The 18713-nt window shown below is 41.3% G+C and overlaps 3 protein-coding genes across 8 annotated transcripts in view; 1 reads left to right on the top strand and 2 right to left on the bottom strand.

Annotated features, from left to right (window-relative positions):
• The first annotated feature begins 74 nt into the window (after positions 1-74).
• On the top strand, positions 75-2004 carry LOC137125698 (fibroblast growth factor 23-like). The gene is made up of 3 exons (XM_067501568.1): positions 75-333; positions 635-726; positions 823-2004. The coding sequence occupies exons 1-3, from the start codon at positions 114-116 to the stop codon at positions 1228-1230; spliced, it is 720 nt and encodes a 239-aa protein (XP_067357669.1). The 5' UTR covers positions 75-113; the 3' UTR covers positions 1231-2004.
• On the bottom strand, positions 1747-6954 carry tigara (TP53 induced glycolysis regulatory phosphatase a). 2 transcript variants are annotated; one of them, XM_067501567.1, is made up of 7 exons: positions 6670-6954; positions 5947-6142; positions 5183-5220; positions 4959-5080; positions 4598-4675; positions 4355-4465; positions 1747-3898 (listed from the first exon to the last, which is right to left on the bottom strand). In XM_067501567.1, exons 2-7 carry the CDS (start codon positions 5973-5975, stop codon positions 3512-3514), a joined length of 765 nt encoding a protein of 254 aa, XP_067357668.1. In that variant the 5' UTR covers positions 5976-6142; positions 6670-6954; the 3' UTR covers positions 1747-3511. The 2 variants fall into 2 exon arrangements, with proteins under 2 accessions (XP_067357668.1, XP_067357666.1); XM_067501565.1 differs by lacking the exon at positions 5947-6142 and having other exon boundaries at positions 6670-6948.
• A 557-nt stretch (positions 6955-7511) lies between these two features.
• The window catches only part of ccnd2a (cyclin D2, a), a 135167-nt gene continuing 123965 nt past the window's right edge, over positions 7512-18713 (bottom strand). For all 5 annotated transcript variants that reach the window (XM_067501564.1, XM_067501562.1, XM_067501563.1 and 2 more), the window contains 2 exons: positions 16872-17020; positions 7512-11715 (listed from right to left, as the gene is read on the bottom strand). In XM_067501564.1, the coding sequence (XP_067357665.1) occupies positions 11542-11715; positions 16872-17020 (323 nt within the window). In that variant the 3' untranslated portion in view covers positions 7512-11541. The remainder of the gene's footprint in view (positions 11716-16871; positions 17021-18713) is intronic.

Genomic DNA, 18713 nt, shown 5'->3' with positions numbered 1-18713 from the left:
ATGAGTTAGCCACTTTGTCAACTCTCTGTTTAAATAGACTTGTTGGACTTTCTCCTCCTGCAGTAGCTACTAACACACCATCTTGACATTTGTGCTGCTAGAGTGAAAAGAGCATGGCAACCCCAATGACCGTGCAACCGGCTTTCTTCTTCTTCGTCCTGACTGTCTTCCACGTGTCTCTACTGGTGGACTGCAGGCCAAGGCTCTGGGATTCAGAGCGACAGCAGCACAGCAGCTTTGACACACGAGCACATGCAGCTACATCTAATATGGGGCATTTCTACTTGGAGCTAAGTGGATCAGTGAAAAAAGGCACCGACAGAGACTTTCTCGGTATGTATCACACGTTCATTGGAAATAACTGTTTAAACACAAAATGCAAGCACTTTTGTTGAGCGCAGTTCCTTTGATTTTTCAGAAGGTGTTTTACATGTATATGTCATAAATGGCCAAAAAGTTCTTTGTACATGGGGATGAATGTTTTGAAATACATACACTATACATTTATACAAACAAGATTTCTGGAAGCAAAGATTCTTCCTGTTAAAACTCAAACTATTTCAAACATACAGCAATTGAATTACTTTTTTAAAATGGCATGTTTAACCCTGTTTTCTTATGATTACTTTGCCAGTAAAAACTGACACAAGCAACCTTGTATCAATTTTTAATTTGAGGAGAAAATGGTTCCTTTGTATGGATTTAAAGGGAAATCCGTACACCGCTGTAAGTACTTTAATTGGATGAATTTACGTTGAATAAAATCAGGAAATTATATGACAATCCTCATTTTGTGTTTGTCTGCTTTTTTGTACTAAACAGAGGCTAAAGGACAAAGTAGATTGTCTTTTCCAACGCATCTGGTTAGAGCCCATGAATCACAAGATGATGTTTTATTCCAAAACTGTGGGCCAGCTACTTAAACGTAGTGGATGTGAGCTGCTAACCGTTCACCAGGAGCCACCTGAACCCCTACTGGGCCCCTTGGTAAAGAGACAGAAGAGGAGTGAGGAAGTGAACCCCTCTGACCCATTAAGATCACAGTCACATCTGTCATATTTTGCCAGAGTTCACAAGGACACAACCCATGGGCATCCTGAGCAGGACCAGGCGGGGGCTGTGTCCAAAGAGACCATAAGCTCTTGTGATGACCCGCTACGGGTCTTACAGACCAGCGGGCCTGTCAGTCCTGTCAAGGCTAATATTGTAGACTGGGTAGAAAAAGACTAAGTTGCAAGGATTTATTACATGAAAAGTCAAGAAATTCATCACATTTGTTCTAAAACCCTATGTACTGTATGTTTGACTGCGTGATGGAAGTACTGAAAGTATCTCTCAGTGGAAAGCACAGAATGACTTACAAAGCGCTTTGGAAAAATTACAAAGCATTCTTTAAAAATCTTCTTTTTGAACAATTAAGTTAGAAAATAGAATCATAAACCTTGTTACATCAGACTGCATTGCCCAAATTGTCTGTTTAAACAGCAGATGAATGATACGTTTGGCAATATAAGACATAATCATGAGGCAAGTCTGTCCTTTAGCCTTTTCTGTTAAAATTTAAACCTTGGGATAGATGTGGCAATGTTATTGTTTGCGTGTTAGGAATATACAGTATAATCTGAGTGAATATGTATGCATAAATATGTGGTAAAAAACAAAACACAGATCAAGTGGTGTTATGGAACTAACAAGATCATCAACAGGAAACTTTTTCAGGGATTGAGCACCAGAAGTCAAAGGAAAGAAAAGCTATTTATTTATTGACATATGTTCCACTAATTGACCACTACCATCACCTGTTGGTCTTAATGTTGTGGTGGACAGGGTGCTCTGACCAGCATTCAATTTAATCCATGCGGAATTCTGCCCACCACAATATTACAGCCACCAGGTGGATTTATTGTTGTGGCTGATCAGTGTAAGTGTCTTCCTTATTAGTATTTTAAATTGATTTTATATAATGTGTCAGATGTAGACAATAAATAAGGACTTTTATGTGGATTCTCTTGTACTCTTGCTGGAGTGCCAAAAGTCCAGATACTGACTTTATAGACATGTTTCGAACCGGTTCTGGGATCTCTGCTTGAGATAAAAAGTCAAAAGTCAAAGGCATGAAGGAAAGACCTGTGTCCCAGACAAATAAGAATTGTACCCATGAGCTCCATCGCTCGGCAACGCTTCATGTGAGACTCGTTTTCTTCAGATCGTGGATAAAAGTAACTTTCTTTTTAGCAAATCATTGCAAAATGGATGTACAAAAAGGAACTGGGAAGGAACTTGGGCCTTGCCTCCTTTCCTTTCTTCTAGTGTTGATGTTTTCATGTGGGTCCTTTAACCAAAGTTAGTGATCAACTTTATGAAGAACTTGTGGTGTTTGCAGCTGCCAGTGCATTATGAAGTACTTGTTTTATTAATGATTTAACATCTAAAATGGTAAAATTCTGTAGTAGTCATTTAGTTGCTCACAGGAACAAAAATTGCTGGACATTCTTTTGAGTAAGAATTAAATGTTTTTCAGGCAAAGGCCACAATAACCACAGAGTTGTTATGTAAAAGGTTATGTAACTCGCAAATATTAGACCTGGTTAAATAATGTCCAAGTATGCACATCAAATTTGTCTACATAGTAATGAAGTGCTATGTAAATAAACGGGAAAGAGAAATATATAATAAGATAGGGATCAAAATTAAAACAAATGTAACCTGAGTGTGGAGTTTAGTACGGCCTTTCAGCACCTACTGTAAATAAAGTTCTTCTCCTGGCAAATCTCTGCCTTATATCTCGATGCAAACCCATGCAAGAGGTAAACACTCAGTATAAATATAAAGTAACAGCACTTACAAGACACATCCATCGATATGAATCTTCTTACACTGTTCAGGGTGATGGGAGGCAGGAGCCTATCCCAGCTATCACTGGGTGAAAGCCAGGGTACACCCTGGACAGGTCCCCAGTCAGGTCAACACAGAGAGACAACCATTCACACCCACAGGCAATTTAGAGTCACCAATGAACCTAAAATGCATGTCTTTGGGCTGTGGGAGAAGGGCCTGATTCTGCTGCCTGTTTTTTTAAACTGGGGTACTTTAAAAGCCTGGTAGGCTCTTTGTGTTGGAGTAAGGTGTTTTAATACGATCAACAGTCCAACACAAACGACACATTTGTCCTAGTTCACCAAAGTGTGAACTCACAACAGTGAATTAGTTGCTCATGTCCAAAACGTCAACCTAGCTGGAGTTCTGCTGTGTTCTTCCTGGGGAAAACCTTTGAATAGCAGCTCATTAGAGCACAAAGCCACCACCATTAATGGCACTGGACAACCAGACAGTAAAAAGATACCAATGACTGCAGCACAAGCCCTCTATGTTTAGTGAAGGTGCTCACTTTAATGTAAACTTCCAATCCAGTCTAAGTTTTTTTATATTTATACCTCTTCCCATCTCTTAAATATCTCCCTCACATCCTTGACTGCCACTGTCACCTTTTTTGCTCTCTCTTTTTCTGATCTCACCATTTAAAATGGTCCCCTCTGTGGACAAACAAACAGTGGATCCCTGACAATCTGAACATGTTATCCTCTTTTCTCAGTGTCAGTATAAATCGACACAGACCCGTGTTAGGACTTAAAGAGAATACGTGTGCTTTGTCAGAACCCTGAGGCAAAGAACAATGTAACTCTTCCACAAAGTAGCGAAGGGCCACACACATATAGGCCCCGTGGGTGACAACCAAAGCATGGACTGGGGTGCCCCTGACTCCATCGTCTGCCTTCCCCTCCACAGGAGGTGGTTCCGGAGCAGAAGAGGAAGTATCATCTTTCCCTGACTGACACCAGTGCTCATCCCCAATTTGCTGGTACATTTTCTTCATAAACTCTTTTACCCGCTCCTTCACCTGAACAGAGAAATAGTCTATTAAAAGCAGCACTCAGCTCTACTAATGGCATACGGTGCGTTCTCAAACTCCCATGAATACCCATGACAGTGAAGCGTTAAAGTTCGATGTCATATTCAAAACAACACAGAACCATTCACACCAAAACTGCCAACTGCTGTTTGCTCCTTAAGCAACAATCTGTAACATGTTTAGATAAGCTAGTAGGAAAGCTCTTGCTAATTCTGGTGTTCCAGGTTTATATCAAATCTGTCTTCGAATATCTGCATCTTCTTCTGGATTGTACACTGGGTTGGACTAGAGCTAATACTTAAGAGAAAGCAGTTAACTGAGGAGGTGAACATTTACTGCCACCCAGTGGTAGTCGGTGAGCATTGCATGAGGGAACCGTGGGTGGATTCACAACTGGACGTAACTGTACTACATTATTTTCATCATACTATTATTCAGCCTCACCTGCTCCTGAGTCTCCCCTTCTGGAGGTGTGAAGCCTGGAAATGACTGGCCGGCTGCCTTTGCCATCTCTTTCAAATCCTGCACTCGACCCCCCTCTGCTACCCCAAAGTTCTGCAAAGCAAGAAATCTTTATTCTGTAAGTTATTTAATATTAAACTAATATGGATTAAGTAACAGTTTAATTACAAAATTACTTCTTCATTACTTAAAATTATAACATCACACAGAATTATTATCACTCACGATCTCTTTCAGTAAAGGTTCAGACACCATTTGTAGACCTGAACAACTGTTGTTGTATTTCATTATTGTTTCCGCTGTCTGTAAAAAAACAAATTACAAGTATTTTTGTTATCTGTCTCTAGAGGAGTAAGAGAGAAAGTTTTTTTATAAAGTTCAAATTTTTCTCAGGCGTGAGTGAAACAAACTGATTAAACCCTGCCGAATACCACCCTGTGATTAATGTAGCTCACAGAGATAATAAAAACCTTTTCATGTATAAAAGAAGCAGTATAGTATAGAAAAAACATAAGTATATCTTTTTTGACGTGCTATCCACTTTAACATTCATACTTCAATCCTACAGTAAACTCTGGCATGGTACCTGCTGAGCCCGCAGCATGTCACTGACAAACACGTTGCTGAACTTCACACCTTTCAGGTAACGGCCTGCAGCCTCTGCCTGCTCTAGCCCAGTCTCAGACAAGGGTGAATTGATAGCCTGGCCTATGTGGAGGATGAGAAAAATGAAAACAAGATGTAAAGTGACCATGTGAGAGAGAAACTGATCTCATTTGATTATTAAATACATCCTAAATCATACTCTACCTTGTAGCAGGCCTTCTTTGTTGCACTGTGTTTCCCCACTGCAGAAAATAAAAGGATTTAGCAATGTCAAAACACAGGAGCTAAAATCATCAACAGGCTAGTTAAAGAAGCTCAGAGAGTCTGCTGTGCAAGTGTTGTAAATCTCATTGATCTATTGATGCTGTTCCATGGTAGTTGCCTATGGTAAATGGTAAATAGTCGCTTATATAGCGCTTTTATCCAAAGCGCTTTACAATGTAGCTTCCCATTCACACACCGATGGCGGTGGCTGCTCACCTGACCCACCAGGAGCAACTTGGGGTTCAGGGTCTTGCCCAAGGACACTTTGACCAGGAGCAGGGATTGAACCACTGACCCTGTGGTCCATGGTCAACTGCCTTACCAGCTGAGCTACAGCTGCCATATCATCATGGTCTATTTGTTGCATCTCACAGTTGCTGTGATGAGTTAAAAATGAATTTAGTCATTGCCATTTAGTCAACTAAATGACAGACAATGCTTACTAGAGCCAGAGATAATGTCTTATAATAGCTTATCTATCTCTGTGGGCAGATTCCTATTCACTTTCCTTATTGTTTGAGCTCTTTTGTGGTCCAGTTACTAGAATTTCCTATATATTGTAGTTTTACTTACTGTGCACTAACTGACATGTACGTTTAGGTTTCTCTAGACATTGCATTTTTTAAAATTACATTACACAAAATGTATAACCACGTATTACAATCTCACAGCTTTAGTCTGACAACATACTAACAATACATAACTGAATGAGGCAGAATGTTGGACTCTTCATTCAGTCCTTTTACCCAGTGGTTCCCAACCCTGGACCTCAGGCACCCCTTGTTCCGCTTCTTTTCATCTGATTCAGGGTGAGAATCAGAGGCGGATTGATTCCTGATTGAATCCATGCACGGGAAGATTCACTCATTCATTGGTCACTGCTGACATCTAGAGGCCATTCTGAGGAAATGCAGCGACAACAAACGACTTGAATTCATTATGTAACCTTGAAGTGGCCTATGACATCTGAACAAAGGTCATGAAGCCTTCCAGCTACTTATTCTGCCCGTGTTCACGTTTTGCCGTGGCTTTCCGACGACCGTTTACCTGCACGTGTGCTCTAAAAAGCGTGTAGGGGACATAGCCGGGTGCTGTGCGTCTTTCCTGCCTGTGTAACGCTAGTTCATGGCTACATGCTGTAAAACTGGGAGCGCTGTACATAGACTACGGTTCATCCAAGAGACTGAGCCTTAAAGTAAAAGACATACAAATACGTTTAACGTTTGGTGTGTTTGCTATTGATTTCAAACACATAGCATCGCCTTTTCCACAGAAAAGCCATTATTACTTCATTTAAAGACGGTCACGACCACGGAGAGACGCCACAGACTGTAAGACCTACAATAGTACCGACGAACAGCGCCGCTCCTCCTTTCTGTGCTAAGCACAAGTCACAGACTTGAAAAATGTCAAATAAAACCACTCACTGTCGGACGAAGGTCAGTCCAAATGTCAGCGCTCTCATGTTTTGGAAGGTAACGGCGGAGTAACAGCGCATTACGTGTCCGATTATCTTTGAGTGGAGATACAAGTGACGCACATGCCGGCTAATAATGCTGGGACGGAAATAACGCGTTTTACTTGAAGCTCTTTGCTTTTCTACACCTGAACAACCCTCACAAACACAACAGAGGCAATTTGAGCCTCACCTGATTGGCTGAAAGAAGCTCGAGCGCATCAACTACCACAATAGATTCTTTATATTAATTTAAAAAGCACGTGCACCGATTTCTTTCTTTTCCAACACATGATGGTTTTAAACCAAGACTTAATTAAGTAATTAACCTACTTAGGGTTCAACTAGGATAAAGGTTCTTCGGCCTTCATTTTGTTTTAATAATGGAATCTGTTCGATCCCGTGGTTGCTGCTCTTTTTGTGTCCACTAGAGGGCGCTGGCCGACACTTGTCTTTCTCACAAAACTTCCAACTTTGGATCTATATCTGTGGGCAGTCACTTTATCTGCAGGGACGGATCTAGAATTTTTTTTTTTATTGGGGTGCTCAAACTGGGGCACACACTCAAACTAGGTTAACACATTTAGAAAATGATTTAAAAAATATAAAATCCTTTTTTGTAAATAATAAACTGCACATAAATTGTATAACTGTTTGTTTACAAATCATTTTCTCTCACCCCATACTACCTTTACAGGAGTGTTTATAACTGCGGGAACATTCTGGCCAGGGCAATGCATAATGTTACACAAAAAAATAATCTATTGATACAATTAATAACACATCTGAAAGGAACACACACATGGGAGTTAGTGAGCTGATGTGGTGTCACACCCTTTAAAGCAGACGTTTATTAAACAGAAGTTGTGCAACAGACATTTGAGGTACATGATATGAGTGATAGTGGGGGGTGGGGGGGTCAACTCAATGGGAAATATGCACCGTTGAAACCTCCAGATGGACTTGACAGGTGTAGCCCATTTCATTATTTTGTGGCTGTTACAATGGTGCATACACATAATATTTCAGACCAAAAATGTATCTTTCTTACATACAGAATTCATATGTGGTTTTCAGTGATTGTGGGTATATAAAGCAAGAACTGTACTTTGGCCATCTTAGGAATGCTGGTTTTCCCTCCCTCACACACACACACACACACACACATACACACAACAACTCAGATGTAGCACCAACATGAATAATAAAAGTCCATGTTTGAACTATCTTTTTTTATACCCCCCCCGTTTGTCATGACCCCCCCGCTCCCCAATAAAGGTAAAGTCCAAGTGGAAGCCTTGCATATGTCCTGTTTTACATCACACTGAGAAAGTTGTTGCCTGAATCAGGCAAAAAAGTTGCATCTTTTTATTCCCAACTGTATTGTTTTTCCAGGGCTGCAGGCATCCTAACTGCAGAGGTATAAGTGATGGATTTGTGTGTTGTATTTTGTCCAGTAATCCTGAGGTATAGGAAATACCATGGATGCAGAATTTCACTGATGAAGAAGAGCAAAATAGATTTTTAAAAAAGAAGGAAAAAGGACATGCTATCCAAGCAAACTGTACAAATAACATTTCCAGTCCAGTACACATTTCATGGTTTTCTATCTTTCTCTACTTTGTTTTTTCTGAATGTATCTCTTAAGCGGTAAAATAATTATATTACAATACAAATGTTTATAAAATAGCAGCACACTCAAGTGACACATCACAACTAGGTAATGTTATTTTTTGTATAAATGGAACAAATTCATAGCTTTTAGCAGCGCAAAAAGACAATAACTCAATAAAAATATTGACACTTTTTTTCTTGACGTCTTCACACCTCCTCCTCTGTCCTCTCTTCACTTTGGAATACAGTATCTCTAAATCTTAGAAAACCCCTTTTGCGGGTCTGTTACCCCATATAATATACCCAACAAAAATTCAAAAGGTGGCCTCGATATACAATACACGCAACATTAATTGCAGGAAAAGAAATCAAAACCATTACGTTTGGGCAAGAGCTTACATCTGGCCAACAGAAACAAAATGAAGGGGGCATATCAAATATTGATTTGGGTAATGTTTTGGCAAATATAATTGGATTCCCAGTTTTACTGAAAAACATCATTAAAACATTAAATCCCCGCATTTTTTTCTTCAGGCTGATAAACCCACACTCGGCATGGTCATGAAAAAAAAAACCCTCAAGCATTAAGTTATGAACACCCCCTGCAGTTGCAAACAAGTATCTCATTATGATAATAAAAAAAAGTTTAAAGGAAAGTAAAAAAACTCAGAAAAAAACTCTTGTGCTGATGTCTGTCTGACTGACGAACCCATTCGATTTAAGGGAAACAGTGGAGCTACCAGGGAACAGATGTGTTCGCTGACAAGACATTGGGCCTGAACTACGCAAGCCAGCACCATGAAAAACTGACCAACCACTGCAACAGAAATCAGCGAAGGTGGTTTTCAGCAGTTTCTAAAATGCAAACCTTGTTGCCCTCAAAAGAACATGTGCAAATATTAGATGTTATGACCACCTTCTCTTGCAGCTCATGGCTGCCCTGTGTGACTATCTGTGGCTGTGATGCAGATAAATAAAAAGAAGAAAAAAAATTCAAGTAAGGACAAATATTTCATTTTTTGACAATGTAAAAGAAAATCAACAGAAGCCATGGATCAAGTGTTCACCAATTCAGAAAGGCGTTTTACATTTGTTCAAATCCTCCCCGTTAACTAGAACTTAGCTTAAATAGGAATGTTGATTTATTAATTTTTTTATTGGAATGTCCACTTGGCGTAACGCTTTTCAATTTTGAATCTTCCATGTTTTTACAATTGGGAAACCAGCCCTACAAAGTAAACCAAAGAAAAGGATAACAAGGAAAAAAGAAAACATCCATTCACCTCTGATCGCCATCCAATGCATTTCCTTTACTTGTCTCCTGGGGAGCATGTTCTCAAAGTGCTTTGCCATTGAAATCATATAGGGGAGCTAAAAACAACCCTATGTGGGACTCCAGATGCATTAAAAGTATATTATTAACCCCCCACCCCACCCCTACACAGAAGGTTCATCATCACATAATCTGTCTGCATAAAGTCTTAGTTCCTCTTTTAATTTCCATGTAAATGGAAACAGAACATTTTTGTCCACTGAGACGTATCATTGCAGATATCCATTATAAGAAATTCATGTTACCCAAATATGCAGATTACAGAGTTTTATTGTGAAACCTTTGGGCAACTTGTTCATTATCACCTTCCAGCCACTGGCTGTACATCATCCACATCTCCTACAAAGCAGCATGCTTCTGCACCAGTAAAATCCTCCATGTCCTACTATTCTGTGCCACGTGCTCATGTGCTTTCCACCATTCGACAGTGACTTCTTGGTCACACTGTCCCTCTCTTTCTAAATCCTTTCCATGACACACACAAGCTCCTACCTGCAAAGTATTCAGAGGAATCTAACATGCTCCGTACATTAAAAAGCATTACTTTCTTCAGGACCTCGTCCTCTACTGTTTTCACACGTGTTTACATGGTCCACATGTAAGAGGTCATTAGTCCACTGTTCAGACTTAAAGCAGCCTTTCACAACTATGGAAACACCATATCGTAATAATGTGAGAAAGAACGAAGTATCTGTAATATTTCATTAATAGAATGGCAGTAATAAACAAACAAGACCAAACATGACATGACCATTGAGTCTGAAGTGAGACACCTCAACATCAAATGCAAATGCTCTACCTTCCTTTGCAAAATCTTATTCTGTCTGTCTCACTTATAGTTCATGCACATGAGTTTATTGTTGTCCAATAATGAATCATGATACACTGTTAATGCACGTAGGCAGTGATATAGCATAGATGCCCTGTTACACTATTGGTATTATGTGTAGCCTTGGCTTGCTTTGTAGTCTTTTACTTTAATCTACAATGTTTTTTAGGTGCCTTTCACCTTAGGATGCACACTACTAAAATAGATACTGGATCACATGTCACATTCACACCACAGGCATGCACACATCAACATGTGGCATATACAGTACACGCATGCAAACTGCCACACTCACATACAAACACACGTTTACACAATGCACCCAAAAACGACACATACAAGCAGCCTGACAAAAGGAGCTTATTGATCTCTACTACCTAGTTCCAAAAGTATTTCCAATAATAATAATAATAATAATAATAATAATAATAATAATTGCTAATACTACTAATAATTATAGTAATTCCATTGCTTCCCTGGAACTGAAACCAATCAACATTTAGCACTATGTTCTCACAGCATCCTCTGTCTTTCTCTTCCTCTTACTTCCTTCCACATATGTTCTCTCTCATACCAACAATAAGCATAATAACGACAGTACTGATATAAAAGAAAACAGAGAGAAGAAACTTAAGCCCAAATGTGATCCCATGTATGCTTTTTTCTGAATGGTTTCCACAACTACTACCGTAACATCCTCATTACCAAGCAATGGTTAAAATATAACTTAAAGATCACACTATACAATCAAAGGCAGAATGCAATTATGACTAACTTCCCTTCTGTATATCCAAGGCACCACAGGGCTTCATTGCGTATCAAATTTTTTGCTTTTAAACTAGAACATCAAAGAAAGTCTATTTGATGGGCAGGTGTTTTTGACTTGAAGAACAGAAAATCTACAAAAAAAAACTAGCAAGCAATGTTCTTTTTCTTTTAAAGGGCTTGTGTTTTTTTTTTTTTACATTTTTTGTTCTTTTGTTCTTTTTTTCTGTTTTTCACAAAATTGAGGTTTTTTTCATGATGCTTTTTTTTGTAAATCCTGTGCAATGATGCTGTCTGGTGGTTCATAAGTTGACATCACGGACGTCTGTTGGGGTGGATGACTGATCCAGCTCATCCAGACCTTTACCGCTGGGCCCTCTCTGTGTCTGCTGCTGCTGCTGTTGCTGCTGCCGCCCCTCACGCAGGCTGCTCACTAACACGCGCTCAATCTGCTCCTGACACTCTTTCAGAACATCCTACAATGCAACAAAAAAGGAAGAGCAAGGTGTGAGTGCATATCAATTTTAGCTTGTTATTATGACACTTGGCCACAAGAAAAATCTGAAAATTGTAGTTATTGCAAAAGGAACAGAGGCCCTTGGTGTGGTAGAAGAGAGGCCCCTTCACAATATAGGGTGGTGGTTTTAAATGACCAGCTCCAGCTCCAGCTAAGGCTGAGCACAGACACGGAGCAGAGCCAAACATTACATCAGCCCACCAGGGTTGTGCACTGAACACCACCCCTAGAGTACTCATGAGCATGCAGGCACATATGAATACACACACATACGCAGACCACTGCCTCCTTCATTCAACCAACCCCCTATCCCACCAGCTCTGCCATTCCCAAACACACACAAAACCCAAACAGAAGTAGCCTTGACAACAGCAGCTGAAAACACAGGTAGTACTAAATCTATGTTAATTACATCCACCTCCTGTGGGAACACAAAGGTGGTGCTTTTTTAACGAGAGCCAGTCTGTGTGCCTGCCTGCCTGCAGGGGATCCATCTGAGACCTGGCCAGCTCGCCTTTCACCATCAAAGCCACCGCAGCAATTTGAGAATCCACCTGGGACAGAAGCCTCTCAACAGTGCTGAGCCCTCATATCCTTCCCTGATGGAGGGTTGACAGAGGGGACAACACAACGCAGGGAGAGGGGGCAACTCAATGGGGAAAAGGGGAAGTGTGGAAGCGGAGGAGGAGCAAGTTAGAGGCATGCTGTACGGGTTGTTAGCAAGAACATTAAGAAAAAGGTTAAATTGTTTTACAGTCATTAGGGACAGTCAGACTGTCCTGTTACAGCAAATAATATGACAGTTCCTGCCAGTAGGAAGAGTCAACACTGCTCTCTGCTGGTAAAATGCTGTAACAGAACTGAAGCCAAGTTCTTGCTCTCATCGTTACACATGCACACACATGCATGTCTCTGGGAAACATGACAGAGTGCCGCATGGCTGGAGGGAAGGGTGAAAGTGTACCACTCGTGGAGCGGTGAAACATTCTTCAGAAATTTACAGCTAATTTAAACCTGATGGGCCACAGTTTGAGTCTGTGTTACAGCTCCTGGTGCTGCAGGGCCTCTAAAATGAGAACTGAGACCTCACTGACATGAAAATAACTCTTCAGGAGGTGCACACGGCTGAGTGACAAAAGGTCATAGAGTCAAAGGTCAAACAGCATGACACATTATAGGGTGGGGCAGGCACTGTGTTATGTGAAGGGAAACCACATGAGTTTCTGGCTTTTTATTCAAATCGTAGCTTGAAAACCTTTGAAATCATGTTAAGAATTCTAACAGCCACTAACAACATTATTCAGACTTATGACAGTAGATTAAAACTGAATGTTGTGATGATGTGAAAGTTGGACTGATTTGGGCTGTGTGCCTCAAGGGGAACGTTCTCCCCAACAACAGGTCTGATGTGGAGGAGAATCAACTAGGGTTTATCCTGAAAATTCCTCTAGACGTTAGTCTCTAACATGGCCATTTGCACATTTTCTCACATACACACACACTCTTCCCACCAACAAGTGCCCCATTGGTCATAAACTTTCAATTCCTGTGAGAAAATAAAGCAAAGAACCAAACATGTAAAGTAACTGCTCGTGTCTTACCACAAGAATGCACGCCCTTACTTCTTGAAAGACATTCTCTGCCTGTCACTGTTGCTCTTCAGAGCAGAACTACAGATTCCATGCCAAGCCCCATGGGCTTTATTTAAGAAACTTTAATGGTTTCAATGTGTGACTACTGGAAACACCAAAACCGTTTTCAGAGAAGCTCTAGGTATTTGAATATTGAAGATCTCAACAGCATTGAATCTGTTAGCCGTGGGAGCCAGTGCCATACTGAAGCATCTTATTTTGTAGCCTCAACCCGAAAAAGTCATGACCACTGCAGAACATCCTTGAAGTTACAATCCTCTGTCTGCCCTTCCTCAAACATACCTTATACCGCAAGAATCGGTCTTTCAGAAAATTCAAGGCATGCACATTATCCCTGGGCAGAATTTGTGACAATGGCAGCAGGGGGAAGTCGTGCAGACAGTCAAAACCAAAAGGAAGAAATGTGTGAAGCCATGGAATGTGTTTTAACTGTTGACTGTACCACACAAGACTGTGTTAGCTACTCTTGAAGGGCTTGGTGGTCAGACAGTTGAAACGACGACACACATCTTAAAACAAAACATCCGGAGGCTTACACTGGAAATAAGGAGTCACCACATGACTCAAATTTCTACAAGTTACAATAGAAAATGTGACCTTTCAGTAGCTTTCGCCTGCGTGCCCAAAAACCATAAGTTGCACTGCCACAGGGTGTGTTAATATAGATAATCTTTCCTAATAAATGAATCTTTGTTTCAAACATTTTGGCTTGACAAAAATAAATAAATTTAAAAAACACATTTCCATTTCATATGTAGCTCATCGTGCTCAGTGATAGTTAGACCAAAATGGAAACCACAGCAATTAAAAAGAGGAATAAAAATGCCAGTACTAGCATTTGAGAATGTTTCTTTGGATCTGACCCTGAGTGAAAAAACATAAATGAGAGACAAAGAGAGACAAATCAAGTGCTAAAAAGAAAAAATCTAGAAAAATGCACTTTTTAACCTCTACTTCCTGTTTCAATGATTCAAGAAAAAAATGAGGCATTTGGCCATCATATACTAACTATTAGTCTTATTGTTGTGTTGTTTTATTTTGCAGCATTCCCACTAAAGTTTTAACAGTGGATCTGCATAGCAAAACACAGCGTAGCAGAACCACAACTGATGTGTCTCCCTACTTGAATGCAACATATCTTGTCTTTGAATATTATGACTTAGCTCTCAAGAGCACAGCCTCATCTTCTCTCCCTAATGGGACCCTCTTGGCCAGGTGTATGTGAGACTACACACATTCTTCCAGTGGCCCAAGATGGTAGACTTGGCCCTATCACATTTCCACTGGAAAACCACAGCTTCTGGATACCACAGATGCCAGCAGAATGCCAAGGGGGTGGCATTGGCCATGATACTGTTGGCAGCTGTTGCTGCAGAGGTTGGCAAATCTTGCTTTGCCTACATATTTTGCCTGGCTCTTTTGCCAGCTTGCTACGAGACACTCTTCCATGTTGCCGAGCCTCTGCATAACCAGCCAAAGCCAAGTACTGCGAAGTGTAAAGTTGTTCAGCGTTTGGCAAAATGAGGCAGGGTAAGTCCTTAAATGGCATAGGCAGTCATCACCGTTTCCTCTTTTTAGAGTGTAAAGGCCTAAATGTTCAAACATTATTCAAGAGCGTCAATAGCGCTGCAGCCACTTAATGTTGACACCTAACTCTAGTCATTGTCATGAGATTGGGGTTTTTATATTATATAACAAGTGGCTACAAGTCAAATGTTAAGTTGTTAAGTAACTTTATAAACCAAAAGCTACTCTATGTGTTGCGTTTAGGGCAGCTTTCTTGTACTAAAGCCCTTCATGTAAGTTAAATTAGGGTGGATGCCCTCTGCTTTGCCTCCGCTTATTTACTGTGAGAAATGCCTTGTTTGAATCCAAGAATTTGAGGAGCTGATCAGAGGAACACAGAGTGACTTAATTCCCTCAAGTCTCACAGCCTAAACACACTGAGGCCCTGTACTGCTGAGGGCAGCTATTTGTTTTTTCCTCAGCTGCTGAGTGAGACTTCACACACCTTGCACCAGAGGGAGCCATCCTTTCCAGCAGTGATGCATTATGGACCATGTGAGCAGACGAGAGAGGACTACGGAGTGTCGCGAGGGAGGCATTCAGTGTCATTTTCACACTTCAACAGCTTTCTTCCACCTCCTCCTCTGCCTCCCTTTGGGACAGAATTTAACATACCAGGGCTGAGGCTTGGGAACAAATTCATTCCCTACTTGATCTACCTGAAGATCTCAATCTAAACTGAGATCATGAAGATTCATGTTTACATTATGTCTGCTATTACTAATCAAAAGACCTTTTCATTATATTCCCTATTAGAAGTACCCCTGCCAAGGCTGTGGCCTCAGAACTGGAACTGGTCCCTGCGTGTTGCTCTGTGGCGGTCCACTGATCCTGAACATTTAGGATGGGTCAAATACAGCAGAGTAATTGCCCCAGAGACAAATAAAAACTGCCTTTACCTATGAGCCTGATGTGTCCATGTCCTTACCCTGTGCAGTTCTACCCATATACTAACCCTTGCAGTGAGCAATAGCAATTTAAAGCCCACTCCCAAATGTGTGACGATAGCCAGGCACCTCAGAGTTAGCAGAGGCCCTGCCTGTGTTTGGACTCAACGCACCCACCACTGCAACAATCACTATACCCAGACAGCCACACAACGGCCTGGCCAGCATTCCTGTCAGCGAAAGAACACAACATATACGCTCTCAACCTGGCTGGATTTCGAGGACTCTTTATATGAGGGGGCCCTAAGAAGCTGGACAAAATTGGTGGAAAAAAAAAACATGCCACACATTAATTTTCTAGTTTATAACAGAAGGGACTATAGAGAAACATATGAAGTTGGTGATTTCTTCTAATAAAGAAAGTTTTGTTCTTAACTTGCTCCCCTTTTCAATGTCTTCTTGTGACAAATATTGGTCATAACCTCTCCAACCCCAAAATGGGCTGGTGGCAAGCTGAATCCCAGCATAGAAGCCAAATCTGAGTGTGGCATTTCAACATCTCAACTACTGTCTGTTGCAAACACACAAGCTCAACAAACATGTGGGGTTTCTTAACTTTTGACATAAATAACAGGGTTATTTTCTCTCTTAGACATAGCAAGTCTAGCAGAAAAAAAAACAGAATTTGCTTTGTTAACTAATAGATTGTAAAACCTTGTTTCGTTGGCATGATGAGTTAACTGTGGCTTTTCACTTGACTGGAAAGAGATGAAAGATTCCACTAAGAGAAGCAGCTTATTCAGCTTTGAATCACAGTTACAGTGAACTACCAACTGATGACTGCAGAGATACTAACACTCTGCCTCATTCCAATATATTCAGCTATAGCTAAACCTGTTTAAAACCAAAAAGACGAAAATAGAGTTCTGTAATTTCAAATTGAAATAATAAATGTCCAGCTCCATCAATCTGTTTTCTATATGTGTTAAAAGGTTAGAAAAGAAACTCACCACTTCTGTGTTTGTAATTTTGGCCAGCAGGTCTGTCAGACTGTCACCCCACTGTGACTGGTCAGCTGAATCCAGCTGTAGGCCACAGATTGCTGCCCCCACACTTCCTGTGGCAATCATGGAGGGAGGGTACATGGCAAATCTGAAATCTGTTAGAGGAAGAAATACCAACTGAGTTAAAATTTAAATCATTTAAAGCGTTTTGCAAATGATAGAAACATTTCGTTATTATTTTTTCAGCTAGTAAGGAGGTGAAACGTTTAAAGACTAATAAAGGTGAATTAACCCTGGATTCTTTAATTCACCTGGTGCAGTTTATAAATTACACTTATGCTTCATTCGCTCCATAAAAAAGGTACATGTGTTCCTCCCAGAGACAATATAATTCAGTAATATAGCAGTCAGCTAATAAATAATCCTTCTATTGCACTGGGTCGGAACGCAGTGCTCACTAATGACCAGGGGCCTGGATAATGAGGGTTCACTTGGCTTGTAAAGGAGCTGAAAAGCAACCACCCTCACCCACTCCCCACCCAAGTCCCCCTTTCCCCAGCCCGGCCCCTTTTCTTCCATCTCCTGAGTAAATCGTGTGCTCGCTGAAAAAAGCCCCATAGCGCTTGGAAAAGGAGGAATAGAGAGGCTCAGTGCCTCTGCCAATGCTCACTGCTGTAGGTCCTTTTTCCACGTGTGGTCACAGGCGTGCGTCTCAAAGACCAATAACCTTGTTAGCTCCCCTCACTGTCATTCATAATGCAAATGAGACAGCTTGTGAACGGGCCAGAAGCCCGAAAAGGCAAAGCAACTGGCATACAGGGAGAGAGAGAGCAAGGGAGACAGACAGACAGACAGGGACAGAGAAGGTTTTTCTACACACACACACACACACACAGCTTTTTCTATTCTCTCTTTATGTCTTGCTCAACTTCTACCTTTCATTTTGGACAACACATGGCCTGCTTAGATGGGCCCAGTGAATGGCACACATGCCCCAGTCTTTGTTGCTACAACAGGCAGCGGTTTGCATTGGCAGCCCTCCTATCTTTTAGCATATTAATAGAGTGGCGGGCTTGCTAGAGAGAAGGCAGAAGAGTGTGACTCCATTGTCCAGAGTCATCACCTCATTTCACCCAATTGAGAGACACAGAATCTATCCCCTCTCTGCTGATACCAATTCAGAGAGGCAGGCTGGACAAAGACTCCGGCTGGACAGGGGGACAACAGGGTCGATGGAGGGAAGAAGATGAAGAGGGAGGGATGGACGGTATGGCAACAAGGAGAAAAGAAGGGAAGGTGGTGGGCGTGGTGGGAGAAGAGAGGGGGGTAGACAATTCTGCTGCACATCACTCTCAAGTCTGTGTCCAGACTCTTGTGAGGTTTTGGAAGAAGAAAAGAGTCGCCCTCCAGCGACCCTAACCTCCTGCACCCCAGCCCCCACCCCCCACAAGTATGCCTCTGTGCTGGGCCACCTATGGGCTAGAGGAGTGGGCAGTGGGGGCAGAGAAACAGCTTGCACATTAACATATTGCCATATTCAATTGCAAAGCAAACTGCGTGCGATGGCTCTGAAGGAGATTTTTCTTCCTTTTTTTTTTTTTTCATCTGGAATCAAAGAGGTAGGCCCTTTGATAGCTGTAAAGGCAGCTCCTCACTGCCTTTTTAAGATGCACAGCCAGGCACTTTCTCATCTTGTGGGCTCAGTGTTGACAAATAAATGAACTTATTATACACCCCTGTGTTAACCGCTGGGCCTCTGCCAAGGGGCGATTTATTAAAGGCTACCTCAAGCCAAGAGGAAAGAGCACACAAAGCCCTTCAGCATTACATCACTGCTGTAAGAGAACA

Source organism: Channa argus, chromosome 4 (assembly GCF_033026475.1).
Source record: "Channa argus isolate prfri chromosome 4, Channa argus male v1.0, whole genome shotgun sequence".
In the NCBI taxonomy this organism is placed as follows: Eukaryota; Metazoa; Chordata; class Actinopteri; order Anabantiformes; family Channidae; genus Channa; species Channa argus.
The sequence above is the reverse complement of the archived record's forward strand: the minus strand, read 5'-3'. Positions and strand labels throughout refer to the sequence as shown.

What these genes read in the sequence shown, in the direction of transcription:
- LOC137125698 (XM_067501568.1), top strand. Translation starts at nt 114, where the DNA reads ATGGCAACCCCAATGACCGTGCAACCGGCTTTCTTCTTCTTCGTCCTG. An exon ending in CACCGACAGAGACTTTCTCG is followed by an intron (nt 334 to 634) that starts GTATGTATCACA and finishes TTACTTTGCCAG; the next exon opens with TAAAAACTGACACAAGCAAC. An exon ending in AGGGAAATCCGTACACCGCT is followed by an intron (nt 727 to 822) that starts GTAAGTACTTTA and finishes TGTACTAAACAG; the next exon opens with AGGCTAAAGGACAAAGTAGA.
- tigara (XM_067501565.1), bottom strand. Translation starts at nt 6,740, where the DNA reads ATGCGCTGTTACTCCGCCGTTACCTTCCAAAACATGAGAGCGCTGACA. An exon ending in GGACTGACCTTCGTCCGACA is followed by an intron (nt 5,221 to 6,669) that starts GTGAGTGGTTTT and finishes TATTTTCTGCAG; the next exon opens with TGGGGAAACACAGTGCAACA. An exon ending in AACCTTTACTGAAAGAGATC is followed by an intron (nt 4,466 to 4,597) that starts GTGAGTGATAAT and finishes CTTGCTTTGCAG; the next exon opens with AACTTTGGGGTAGCAGAGGG.